At 48.9% G+C, this 14,272-nt stretch overlaps 1 protein-coding gene across 2 annotated transcripts; it reads left to right on the forward strand.

The window, feature by feature from the left end:
- Window positions 1-306: 306 nt before the first annotated feature.
- LOC140419540 (uncharacterized) lies at window positions 307-8,628 on the forward strand. Of its 2 annotated transcripts, none has more exons than XM_072503433.1 (2): window positions 307-374; window positions 2,089-8,628. In XM_072503433.1, the coding sequence occupies exon 2, from the start codon at window positions 2,443-2,445 to the stop codon at window positions 3,727-3,729; it is 1,287 nt and encodes a 428-aa protein (XP_072359534.1). In that variant the 5' UTR covers window positions 307-374; window positions 2,089-2,442; the 3' UTR covers window positions 3,730-8,628. The 2 variants fall into 2 exon arrangements, with proteins under 2 accessions (XP_072359534.1, XP_072359533.1); XM_072503432.1 differs by lacking the exon at window positions 307-374 and adding an exon at window positions 958-1,229.
- The last annotated feature ends 5,644 nt before the right edge of the window (window positions 8,629-14,272 follow it).

A 14,272-nucleotide genomic window follows, 5' to 3' on the forward strand; every position in this document is an offset into this window, starting at 1 on the left:
AATCCTCTTCTCCTCCTATTGTTCCGGAGCTGCCATCAATCATTGCCCGGGCATTGTGAGGTGTCAGGTGAGAGGTCGTAGGCGGAGTTTACAAATCCCGAGTGCGGCCCCAGAGCAGAATGTGAAACAATGTTATTATTGATCGATCAGCCCGTCAGCCTGATCTCACCGTCAGCAACCGTCACAATGCCCGGGTGATTGACGGTAGCTCCGGACCAATAGGAGGAGGAGGAGGGTGGGGCTGAAGGACCGACTGGGAGCGGCTGGTCCTCCAACCAATCGGAGTGAGTGAGGGGCGGGCCAGGCTGTGATTGAAGCATGCGCAGTGTGGGTAATGGCGGTGCAGAAGGGCGTCTTTTTCATTTTCGAAATCGGTAATAGGCGTTTAACAATATGGAGGAAGCGAGAGATCGCGCGAGTGGGCGGAAATGTTGTGTAAAGCTGTTACAATCGGAAACCTCGGAATAGTTTACGGGACCCAGTTTGTACCCAGCGGAGCTGCAGCTCCTCATGTTCAGCTCGGGTTAACGGCCGCCATCTTTATTGGATGTGCATCAGGGCGCATGCGCGTTTGTCATCTTTGCCAGGGCGATGTTTCAATGAGTGGGTGGAGCTTGTTCCCCATTGTTCAGAATGGAGACAACTTGTCCATCAAACTGGATTAGTCTTAAGTCCCAATGTCTTGTTGATGATGCAAAGCGGTGGCAGAGATGGAAAGAAAACGAAGCTAATCCTGCTCTCCAGATTTCACTGTCTCATTGGACGTCCTGTCCTATGTGTCGAAAGCTCTGAGGCTCTGTTCAGCCACATGAAGACCCAGGGCAGAAACTCACAACCCTGAGTCAACATCATTCTCAAATCAGGGGAATGCTGATGGCAAGAGGGACAGTGTTCAGGGGTTCGGGGCGGGGGGGGGGGTGGTGGGGGCGGGCATGAGCAGTCATCCTGGACCAGGGAGCAGGAGGAGAGAATGTGGTGAATTTCTATCCTGGACTGATAGTGATTAATTTTGGAAACTCCTTTTACAGGGGGTTAGTAGGGGAGGATTTACTCACAGCAAATACAAGCCTGGAGAAATATTTATCTTTCCCGAATTTTAAGAAGTTTAACAGGTTTATTTGGAATCACGAGTTTTCAGAGTGTAGCTTTTTAATCAGGTGAATGAAGAGGAATGTTACACAAACACAGCCAATGATGAAAGATGATATTTTGAATGCAACTCTTTGCAGGTAATTAAGTCTTTACACGTCCAGGCGATGCGACTGGAGAGAGGGTTAATCACAGCTTGAAGAGGTGTGACTTTTCTCAAGCCAGGACAGTTGCAACTTAGATATATTATTTACAGTTTGTAATAAAGTAAATGCATTATTATTTCTTGTCTTGCAATATAAAACTGTAGCTATGTTATAGATTTCCAGTCATCTCTTCCCTCAGAGAGTTGTTAGTCTTTGGATTTTGCTTCCACGGGGACCAGTTGATTCTGGGGGTCAGACAGTTTGACAGATATTTTATGAAAATGAAATGAAATTATTGACACTGGAGTTCAGGGTTATGGGGAACAGGTAGGAAAATAGAGTGAAAGCTGAGATGAGGAGGAATTTCTTCACTTGAGGATATGGTGAAGCTTTGGCATTCTCTTCCCAGAAGTTCTATGTTTTATGAATGTGCAGCTTAAGTCGTCAAGTATGTTCAAGACAAATATTGATAAGTTTCTAGAGATTGAAGATATCGAGGATATGGGGATCGTGTGGGGAAATGGTGCTGATGTGGCCAATGATTGCATTGAATGATTGAGCAGACTTGGTGGGCAGAATAGCCTACTCTTGCTCCTATTATAATCCCTGTGTCCTGGTCAGGAAGCAGTGAGCTGAGCTTGGATCTGTCAATCAACATGAATCAGCACCTTCAGGAGAATTGGGAGGGCGAATATTAGATACAGCAGAGTGAGAATGGAGGGAGATTGTGTGGGATGGAGATTTACAGTTTTTGGAGAACAAAAGAGGAAATAATGTTCCACAGGAACTAGAATTGTCTGTTCTGAATTTCTATCCTGTACTAACTGATGACTTTTGTAAATTGTTTTTAAAGGATATTGGAAGAGGAGGAATTATAGACAGAAATCTCAAATATCACATCTCGATGTGACAAACTCACTCGATTCCTTCTGATCTGAATATCATCGGCGAGAAGGAGAAATGTTTGTCCGATCTGTTGGCTTCAAAGGATTTTAAACGTGAGTGTGAATCGAACAGCACCGAGACCCACAAAACATACACCCAAGTGCGAGTGTTCCAGTGAACTGACTGGAAAGAGCTTCAGCCAGTTACACAGCCTGAAAAAACATCACGCCATTCACAGTGAGGAGAAACCACACACGTGTTGTGTGTGTAGACAAGGCTTCCACTGATTGTCGACTCTCGAGAGACACGAGGCGACCAAAACATGGAGAAACCGTGGAAATGTGGGCACTGTGGGAAGGGATACAGAGCCCCATCAGAGCTGGAAACTCATCGACGCAGTCACACTGGGGAGAGGCCGTTCACCTGCTCTCAGTGTGGGAAGGGATTCACTCGGTTATCCAACCTGCAGACACACCAGCGGGTTCACACTGGGGAGAAGCCATTCACCTGCTCTCAGTGTGGGAAGGGATTCACTCTGTTATCTCACCTGCAGACACACCAGCGAGTTCACACTGGGGAGAAGCCATTCACCTGCTCCCAGTGTGGGCAGAGATTCCGTGCTTCATTCACCCTGCAGAGACATCAGCGAGTTCACACTGGGGAGAGGCCATTCACCTGCTCTCAGTGTGGGAAGGGATTCATTGAATCAACCACCCTGCAGAGACATCAACGAATTCACACTGGGGAGAAGCCATTCACCTGCTCTCAGTGTGGGAAGGGATTCATTGATTCATCCACCCGACAGAGACATCAGCGAATTCACACTGGGGAGAGGCCGTTCATCTGCTCTCAGTGTGGGAAGGGATTCACTCAGTTATCCAGTCTGCAGACACACCAGCGAGTTCACACTGGGGAGAAGCCATTCACTTGCTCTCAGTGTGGGCAGCGATTCCGTGCTTCATTCACCCTGTGGAGACACCAGCGAGTTCACACTGGGGAGAGGCCATTCACCTGCCCTCAGTGTGGGAAGGGATTCATTGATTCATCCATCCTGCGAAAACATCAGCGAGTTCACACTGGGGAGAGGTCAATCACCTGCTCTCAGTGTGGGAAGGGATTCACACAGTTGGTAAATCTGCAGACACATCAGCGAATTCACACTGGGGTGAGGCCGTTCACCTGCTATCAATGTGGGAAGGGATTTATTTATTCATCCACACTACAGAAACATCAGCGAGTTCACACTGGAGAGAGGCCATTCACCTGCTCTCATTGTGGGAAAGGATTCATTGATTCATTCACCCTGCTGCAACATCAGCGAGTTCACACTGGGGAGAGGCCATTCACCTGCTCTCAGTGTGGGAAGGGATTCACACAGTTATCCAGTCTGCAGACACACCAGCGAGTTCACACTGGGGAGAAGGTATTCACCTGCTCTCAGTGTGGGAAGGAATTCACTTGGTTATCCGGGCTGCAGTCACACCAGCGAGTTCACACTGGGGAGAAGCCATTCACCTGCTCTCAGTGTGGAAAGGAATTCACTTGGTTATCTGGACTGCAGAGACACCAGCGAGTTCACACTGGGGAGAGACCATTCACCTGCTCTTAGTGTGGGAAGGGATTACATAGAAACATGGAAAATAAGGAGCAGGAAGAGATCATTTGGCCCTTCGCACCTGCTCTGCCATTCGTTATGATCATGGCTTATCATCCAACTCCATAACCTAATCCCACTTTTCCCTTCATATCCTTTGATCCCCGAAGTGCTGTATCTAACTGCTTCTTGAAAACATACAATGTATTGGCCTCAACTATTTCCTGTGGTAACAAATTCCACTGACTCACCACTCTCTGATGAAGAAATTATTCATCTCTGTCCTAAATGGTCTACCCCGTATCCTGAGACTGCGACCTCTGGTTCTGCACACTCCCGCCTTCGGGAAACTCTTTCCTGCATCTACCCTGTCAAGTCCCGTTAGAATATTATAGGTTTCTATGAGCTCCCCCATTCTTCTGAACTCCAGCGAATACAATCCTAACTGATTAAATCTATCATACGTCAGTCCCACCATCCCAGGAATCAGTCTGGTAAACCTTCGCTGCACTCCCTCTAGAGCAAGAACATCCGTCCTCCGATAAGGAGATCACTATTCCAGGTATGATCTCGCTAAGATATCCCTGCTCCTGTACTCAAAACTGCTCACAATGAAGGCTCGCATGCCATTTGCCAACTTTACCGCCTGCTGTAGCTGCATGCTGACCTTTAGTGACCGGTGTGCGAGGATTTCCAGGTCTCGTTGCACATTCCCTTCTCCTAATTTATGACAATTCAGCTAATAGTCTGCTGTCTCGTTTTTGGTACCAAAGTGGATAACCTCACATTTCTCCAGATTATACTGTATCTGTCATTCATTGGCCCACTCACTCAACTTGTGCAAATCACACTGAAGGATCTCTGCAACCTCCTCATAGCTCACCCTCCCACGCAACTTGGTATTATCTGCAAATTTGGAGATATTGCATTTTGTTCCCTCATCTATAGGGTGGCACAGTGGTTAGCACTGCTGCCTGACGGAGCTGAGGACCAAGGTTCAATCCTGGCCGCGGATCACTGTCTGTGTGGAGACAAATTCTCCTCGTGTCTGCATGGGTCTCACCCCCATAACCCAAAGATGTACAGGGTAGGTGAATTGGCCACGATAAATTGCCCCTTAATTGGAAAAAAAGAATTGGGTACTTTAAATTTGAAAAGAATAATCATGAATATATCTTGTGAATATCTGGGACCCTACCACCGATCCCTGCAGTACCCCGCTAGATAAGTCACTGCCTGCCAATTTGAAAAAGACCCATTAATTCCTACTCTTTGTTTCCTGTCTGACAACCAGTTTTTTATCCATCTCAAGAGACTACACCTGATCCCATACGCTTTAATTTTACACACTAGTCTCTTATGCGGGACTTTGTTGAAAGTCATCTGAAAGCCCAAATATGCCACATCCACTGGCTCCCCCTCGTCAACTCTACCAGTTACACCCTTGAAGAATTCCAGTAGATTTGTCAAGCATGATTTCCCCTTCATCAATCAATGCGGACTCTGTCCGATCTGCCATTGGTTTCGAAGTGCTTTTCGATAAAATCTTTGATAATGGATTCTAGAATTTTCCCCACTACCAATGCCAGGCTTACTGGTCTATAATTCCCTGTTTTCTCTATCTCGCTTTTTAAATAGTGGAGTTACATAAATCACCCTCCAATCTGCAGGAACTGTTCCAGAGTCTATAGAATCCTGGAAGATGACCACCAATACATCCACTATTTCTAGAGCCACTTCCTTAAGTACTTTGGGTTGCAGATTATCAGGCCCTGGGGATTTATCAGCCTTCAATCCCATCAATTTCCCCAACACTATTTCTCTAATATTGATCTCCTTCAGTTCCTCCCTCTCACTAAATCCTGCAATCCCCAACATTTCTGGTGCCTGATTTGTGCCCTCATTTGTGAAGACAGAATCAAAGTATGTATTTATTTGTTCAATCATTTTTTTGTCCCCTGTTATCCACTCTCCTATTTCTGACTAAGAAACCTACATTTGTCTTCACCAACTTTCTCTTCACATTACTATAGAAACTTTTGCAATCAGCCTAATTTCCTGTTTATGCCATTCCCAACATCACCCCTGCAGTTTGGGGATCTATATACGACGCCCACTAATTATTTTGCCCCTTGCTGTTTCTCAGCTCTACCCATACAGATTCCACATTGTCGGAACATATACCGTTCCTCACTATTGTATTATTTTCCTCTTTAACCATGGGCGACATGGGTAGCACAGTGGTTAGAACTGTTGCTTCACATTGCCAGGGTCCCAGGCTCGATTCCTGGCTTGGGTCCCTGTCTGTGCAGAGTTTGCACGTTCTCACTGTGTTTGCTGGTTTTCCTCCGGGTGCTCAGATTTTCTCCCAACAAGTCCCGAAAGATGTGTTCTTAGGTGAATTGGGCATTCCAAATTCTCCCTCAATATATCTGAACAGGTGAGTGTGGCGACTAGGGGATTTTCGCAGTAACTTCATTGCAGTGTTAATGTCCGCCTACTTGTGACAAGAATAAAGATTATTATTATTAACCAGCAGTGCCACTCCACTGCCTTTTCCTTTTTGTCTGTCCTTCCTAAATACTGAATATATTCAGTTTCCATCCCTGGTCACCCTGCAGCCATGTCTCCATAATCCCGATTATCTCACTCCCGCTTACGTGTATTTGCGCAATTCACTCGGTTATGCCGTCTGCAGTCACACCAGGGAGTTCATACTGGGGAGAGGCTGTTCACCTGCTCTCAATGTGCGAAGGGATTTTGTAATTCATCGCACTTACTGAGACACCAACAAGTTTACAACTGAATACAGGGATTGAATTCTGTTCTCAATTACATCCAGGTCTGCATTTTGTTCATTCTGTTGGAGGTTAAGATGTTTCATTCTCTTTTCTGTTTGGAAACCCCAAAAATCATGCCACATTGTCATGAAGATGGGCTATGGTGGTTACATGGTTGTTTTGTTTAATTAATCTTGGTGCTTCTCACAGAAGAAAACTATCAGGGTCTGAGGGGCAAGTTGCCTGAGATGCACTGGGAAACTACATTAAATAGTATGGTGGGTGACAAGCAATCACTAATATTTAAAGAATTATTGCAGATTTACGTGGGGATCGGTTAGCTCAGTTGGCTGGATGGCTGGTTTGTGCTGAGTGATACCAACAGCACAGGTTAAATTTCCATACCAGCTGAGGGTAGCCGTGGTCTGTGTCAGTATTTGTGCTCCACATGATTCTCCACCCACCCCTCTACATCTCCCCACATCAGCATCTCCCTCTATTCCTTTCTCCCTCATGTATATATCTCGCTTTCCATTCAATGTATTCATGCTGTTCACCTCAACCACTCGCTGTGGAGTGAGTTCCACATTATCACCACTCGCTGGGTAAAGAGGTTTCTACTGAAATTCCTACTGGATTATTGAATCCCTTCATAATCTGAAAGACTTCCAACAGATCACCCATCAGTCTTCTCTTTTCCAGAAAAAAGCAGCCCCAGCCTTTCCTGAGTGTTCAATGCTCTCGGTTCTGTATATTATGAATCTTTGTTGCACCTTATCCAGTGCCTCTATTTCCTTTTTCTAAATGGAGATCACCGATGTTGTCAGTGCTCCCAGTGTAGTCTAACCCTGGTTCTCATCAAATTGAACATTTCCTCCGTGCTTTTCAATTCTATCCCTCTGGAATGGAACCCTATATACTTTAGGAAAGATGTGAAGTTCTTAGTTAGGGTGAAGAGGACATTTACAAGAATGGCACCAGAGATGAGGGATTCCAGTTAGTTGGAGTGACTGGAGCAGCTGAATTTCTCTCCTGAGATCACAGCATCTGAAGGGTGGCGATTGGGGCAATTCAGCCCTTTGAGACCATGTTGGCTCTCTGTGGAGGAAGCCAGCCTGTTCATTTCCCCGTTCTATCCCCAAATCTGTGCAGGTTTATTTCTCTCAGTGCCCGTCCAATTTTGTATTGAAATCCTTCCGTCATCATTACATGTACACAAGGCTGCGAGAGCACAGGGGAATCTATTTGGCCCAATTTTCCCATTCCAGGTCTTTGTACAGCGACCCATTTAATCCCAGAGTTGGACTTATGTTTTCAATTTCAGAATGCATCAAATTCCCTTTTGGAAGTTACAGTCCAATCAGATTCCAGCACCATTTATAGAGAGTGCATTCCAAATCACCACAACTCGCTGTGTTTTACAACAAATAATTGTGCATATGGTGTATCTGGACTTTCACAGAGTATTCAAAATGGCATCAATGACGTGGCTATTACACAAAATTAAGACTCTACCTTTAATAAATTGGTGAGGACACCGAGTGTAATATTTCCTCGTTTGCGGACAATTAGAACAAATGTACATTTCTATAAAACCTCTCACTACCACTGAACCCCCTAAAGTGTTTTAAAGCCAATGGAGTACTTTTGAAACATATTCACTGTTGTAATGTAGGAAGCTGCAAGTACGCATGGGTAATCACATCTAGTTTCAAAATTGTTATTTTCACTTTAAAACATTTTTTTAGAGTACCCAATTCATTTTTTCCAATTAAGGAACAATTTAGCGTGGCCAATCCACCCACCCTGGACATCTTTGGGTTGCGGGGGTGAAACCCACAAGACCACGCGAAGAATGTGCAAACTTCACAAGGCAGTGACCCAGGCTCGGGATCCAACCTAGGACCTCGGTGCCGTGAGGCAGCAGTGCTAACCATTGCACCACCATGCTGCCCGTAAACTGTTATTTTCATAGTGTATTCACTGGCCTTAGTAATAAGGTCAAGGAAGCCCTTTTATACCTCTGACATGTGGCTTCCTGCAGCTATTTCACCTTCTGTACCTTTTTTATATTAACTCTGTATTGATTTCATCGCAAAAAAACTAATTATATTCAAGATAATTCAGTAGTGAACATTGATTATCATTAGTGAATTGGTGTGTTCGGTAATTATTATTTTCTTTAAATAATTTTTATTGAGGTTTTCACAAAATATCAACAGCAAAATGGAAAAGGAACCCAATAGAATTAAATACAGAACAAAATAAAACAACCCCCGTGCCCCCCTCCCCCCATACATTAATAATAAATTAACACCCCAAATTAACACATAGCAAATATATACACCCCCTCAGATCCCCCAGTGTAAACAAACAAAAATAAAATAGAACTCGACCCCTCCCCCACCCGGGTTGCTGCTGCTGACCATTGTCTACCGTTCTGCCAGGAAGTCCAAGAACGGTTGCCACCGCCTGAAAAACCCTTGCACGGATCCCCTTAAGGCAAATTTCACCCTCTCCAATTTAATAAACCCCACCATATCGTTGATCCAGGATTCCATGCTTGGGGGCCTCGCATCATTCCATTGAAGAAGAATCCTTCGCCAGGCTACCAGGTACGCAAAGGCCAGAATTCCGGCCTCTTTTGCCTCCTGCACTCCTGGCTCCACTGCAACCCCAAATATTGTGAGGCCCCAGCCCGGTTTGACCTTGGATCCTACCACCTTCGACGCCATCCTCGCTACGCCCTTCCAAAATTCCTCCAGCGCTGGGCATGCCCAAAACATATGGGTGTGGTTTGCTGGGCTCCCTGAGCACCTAACACACCTGTCCTCACCCCCAAAGAACCGGCTCATCCTTGTCCCGGTCATGTGTGCCCTGTGCAGCACCTTAAACTGTATGAGGCTGAGCCTCGGGCACAAAGAGGAAGAGTTCACCCTCCTCGATCTCCTCCCCCCAACTCCTCCTCCCACTTGCCTTTCAACTCCACCACCGAGGCCCCCTCCTCCTCCTGCATCACCTGGTAAGTTGCCGAGATCTTCCCTCCAACCCCCCCCCCCCCCGAGAGCACCCTGTCCTGTACTGTGCGTGGCAGCAGCCGCAGGAATTCCACCACTTGCCGCCTGGCAAACGCCCTTACCTGTAAAAACCTAAAGTTGTTCCGGGGGGGGGGGGGGGGGGGGGAGCCCATACTTCTCCAGCTCACCCAGGCTTGCGAACTTCCCATCCACAAACGGGTCCCCCAACCTTCTTATCCCTGCCCTGTGCCACCCCGAAAACCCTCCATCTATTCTCCCTGAGACAAACTGGTGGTTCCCCCGTATTGGGGTCCACACCGAGGCCCCCACTTCCCCTCTGTGCCGCCTCCATTGCCCCCAGATTTTGAGGGCAGCTGCCACCACTGGGCTCGTGGTATACCTCATTGGAGGGAGCGGCAGTGGCGCCGTTGCCAGCACCTCCAGACTCGTACCCTCACAAGATGCCGTCTCCAGCCTCTTCCATGCAGCCCCCTCCGCCTCCATCACCCACTTGTGCACCATCGCCACATTGGCGGCCCAGTAGTACCCACAGAGGTTGGGCAGTGCCAGCCCCCCATCCCTACTCCACTCCAGGAACACCCTAGGAGTCCCTCGCACCCACACAAACTCCGTTATGCTCCTGTTCACCCACCTAAAGAAGGCCTTCGGGATAAGAATGCATTCTCTGCTCGGTTCAAGCAGGTAACCAACAATCCGCTGGCGAGTGCCCCAGCAGCCCATAATTCACCCATACCCACCATCACAGCTTCCGAAGTCAGATTGGCCTTCCTGAAAGTGAACCCTCGGAAGGCGACGGGCCCAGACGGGATACCTGGTCGTGCACTCAGAGCCTGCGCGGACCAGCTGGCAGAGGTATTCACGGACATCTTTAACCTGTCCCTACTCCACTCCGAGGTCCCCACCTGCTTCAAGAAGACCAGCATCATACCGGTACCAACGAAGAACCAGGCAACGTGCCTCAATGACTACCGACCAGTGGCCCTGACTTCAGTCGTAATGAAGTGCTTCGAGAGGTTGATCATGAAGTGCATCACCTCCATACTCCCAGAACGCCTTGATCCATTGCAATTCGCATACTGCTGCAACCGGTCCACATCAGACACCATTTCCCTGGCCCTACACTCATCCCTAGAGCATCTCGAAAACAAGGACTCCTACATTAGACTCCTATTTATTGACTACAGCTCCACCTTCAACACCATAATCCCAGCCAAGCTCATATCAAAGCTCCAAAACCTAGGACTTGGCTCCCCACTCTGCAACTGGATCCTCGATTTTCTGACCAACAGACCACAATTAGTAAGAATGAACAACAACGCCTCCTCCACAATAGTCCTCAACACCGGCACCCCACAAGGCTGCGTACTTAGCCCCCTACTCTACTCCCTGTACACACACGACTGCGTGGCAAAACTTGGTTCCAACTCCATCTACAAGTTTGCTGACGATACGACCATAGTGGGCTGGATCTTGAATAACGATGAGTCCGAATACAGGAGGGAGATAGAGAACCTAGTGGAGTGGTGTAGCGACAACAATCTCTCCCTCAATGCCAGCAAAACTAAAGAGCTGGTAATTGACTTCAGGAAGCAAAGTACTGTACACACCCCTGTCAGCATCAACGGGGCCGAGGTGGAGATGGTTAGCAGTTTCAAATTCCTCGGGGTGCACATCTCCAAAAATCTGTCCTGGTCCACCCACGTCGACGCTACCACCAAGAAAGCGCAACAGCGCCTATACTTCCTCAGGAAACTAAGGAAATTCGGCATGTCCACATAGACTCTTACCAACTTTTACAGATGCACCATAGAAAGCATCCTATCAGGCTGCATCACAGCCTGGTATGGCAACTGCTCGGCCCAGGACTGCAAGAAACTTCAGAGAGTCGTGAACACCGCCCAGTCCATCACACAAACCTGCCTCCCATCCATTGACTCCATCTACACCTCCCGCTGCCTGGGGAAAGTGGGCAGTATAATCAAAGATCCCTCCCACTCGGCTTACTCACTCTTCCAACTTCTTCCATCGGGCAGGAGAGACAGAAGTCTGAGAACACGCACGAACAGACTCAAAAACAGCTTCTTCCCCACTGTCACCAGACGCCTAAATGACCCTCTTATGGACTGATTTCATTAACACTGCACCCTGTATGCTTCATCCGATGCCAGTGCTTATGTAGTTACATTGTATATGTTGTGTTGCCCTATTATGTATTTTCTTTTATTCCCTTTTCTTCTCATGTACTTAATGATCTGTTGAGCTGCTCGCAGAAAAATACTTTTCACTGTACCTCGGTAATCGTGACAATAAACAAATCCAATCCAATCCAGAATGGGGAGGCACTGGAACAGGAACGAAAACCTTGGGAGCACCGTCATCTTAACTGACTGCACCCTACCCGCCAGGGACATCGGCAGTGCATCCCACCTCATAAACACCTCCATTTGCTCCACTAGCCTCGTGAAATTAAGTCTATGCAGGGCCCCCCAGCTCCTGGCCACCTGGACCCCCAAATACCTGAAGCTCCTCTCCGTCCTTTTTAGTGGGAGCTCGCCAATCCCACTCTCCTGGTCCCCTGGGTGAACCACAAACAACTCACTCTTCCCCATGTTGAGCTTGTACCGTGAGAAATCCCCTCACTCCCTGAGGATCCTCATTACCTCCGGCATTCCCCCCACCGGTCCGCCACATATAGCAGCAAGTCGTCCGCATAGAGCGACACCCTATGCTCCTCCCCACCCCGCACCAACCCCCTCTAGTTCCTCGACTCCCTCAGTGCCATAGCCAGGGGTTCAATCGCCAGTGCGAAGAGCAGGGGGGACCCCTGCCTCGTACCTTGATGCAACCGAAAGTACTCGGACCTCCTCTTGTTCGTGGCCACACTCGCCATTGGGACCTCGTACAACAGCCTAAGCCACCTGACAAACCCCTCCCCAAACCCGAAACTCTTCAGTACCTCCCACAAGTACCCCCACTCTACCCTATCGAAGGCCTTCTCAGCGTCCATCGCCACGACTATCTCCGCCTCACCATCCCTCGTCGGCATCAGAAGAACGTTCAGGAGCCTCCACACATTCGCGTTCAACTGCCATCCCTTCACGAACCCCGTCTGGTCTTCATGGATGATCTGCGGCACACAATCCTCAATCCTCGTGGCTAAGACCTTCGCCAGCACCTTGGCATCTACGTTTAACAACAAAATCGGCCTATAAGACCCACACTGCAAGGGATCCTTGTCCCGCTTCAGGATCAAGGAGATCAGTGCCCGGACATTGTTGGGGGCAAAGCCCCCCCCCCCCCCCCCCCCCCCCCGCAACAGGTCCACATATTTTTTGTAGAATTCGACTGGGAAACCGTCTGGCCCCGGTCCCTTCCCCGCCTGCATGCTCCCTATCCCTTTGGCCAGCTCCTCCAGCCCAACCAGGGCCCCTAATCCCACCACGAGTCCCTCCTCCACCTTCGGAAACCTCAATTGGTCCGGAAAGCAGCCCATTCCTCCCTCCTCCAGTGGGGGCTCAGACCGATACAGTTCCTCATAAAAGTCCCTGAAGACCCCATTGATGCCAACCCCACTCCGCACCACACTCCCTCCCCTATCCTTAACTCCCCCAATCTCCCTAGCTGCGTCCCGCGTCCGAAGCTGATGTGCCAGCATCCGACTTGCCTTTTCCCCATACTCATAAATCGCCCCCTGGGCCTTCCTCCACTGCGCCTCCACCTTCCTGGTGGTCAACAGGTCAAATTCGGCCTGGAGGCTCTGCCTCTCCCTCAACAGTCCCTCCTCAGGCACCTCCGTATACCTCCTGTCTACCCTCACCATCTCCCCCACCAGTCTCTCCCTCTCCCTCTGCTCTCTCCTCTCCTTTTGGGCCCTAATGGAGATCAGTTCTCCCCTAACCACCACCTTCAGCGCCTCCCAGACCATCCCCATTCGGACCTCCCCATTATCGTTGGCCTCCAATTATCTCTCTATGCTTCCTCGGACCCGCTCACTCACCTCCTTGTCCGCCAACCGCCCCACCTCCAAGCACAACGGGTGCTGGTCCCTCTCCTCCCCCAGCTCTAGGTCTACCCAATGCGGGGCGTGATCCGAAATGGCTATCGCAGAGTACTCGGTATCCTCTACTCTCAGCGCCCTACTCATAATAAAAAAGTCGATCCGGGAATCAGCCTTATAAACATGCGAGAAGAATGAAAATTCCCTAACCTCCAGCCTTGCAAATCTCCAAAGGTCCACTCCTCCCATCTGGTCCATAAACCCTCTCAGCACTTTGGCCGCCTCCGCCTTCCTACCTGTCCTAGACCTGGAGCGATCCAGTGCTGGATCCAACACCGTGTTAAAGTCCCCCCCCCCCATTATCAGGCCCCCCCCACTTCCAAGTCCGGGATCCGACCCAACATGCGCCGCATAAAACCCGCATCGTCCCAGTTCGGGGCGTACACGTTGATCAGCACCACCCTCTCCCCTTGCAGCTCACCACTTACCATTACATACCTGCCGCCATTGTCTGTCACAATGCTCGACACCCTCTTTCCCACCAAGATCGCCACTCCCCGATTATTGGCATTCAGCCCCGAATGAAAACCCTGACCTACCCACCCCTTCCTCAATCTTACCTGGTCTGCCACCTTCAGGTGTGTTTCCTGGAGCATGACCACATCCGCCTTCAGCCCCTTCAGGTGCGCGAACACCTGGGCTCACTTGACCAGCCCGTTCAGACCCCTTACATTCCAGGCTAT

The sequence above is a fragment of the Scyliorhinus torazame genome, chromosome 5, assembly GCF_047496885.1.
Source record: "Scyliorhinus torazame isolate Kashiwa2021f chromosome 5, sScyTor2.1, whole genome shotgun sequence".
In the NCBI taxonomy this organism is placed as follows: Eukaryota; Metazoa; Chordata; class Chondrichthyes; order Carcharhiniformes; family Scyliorhinidae; genus Scyliorhinus; species Scyliorhinus torazame.

What these genes read in the sequence shown, in the direction of transcription:
- LOC140419540 (XM_072503433.1), top strand. Translation starts at nt 2,443, where the DNA reads ATGGAGAAACCGTGGAAATGTGGGCACTGTGGGAAGGGATACAGAGCC.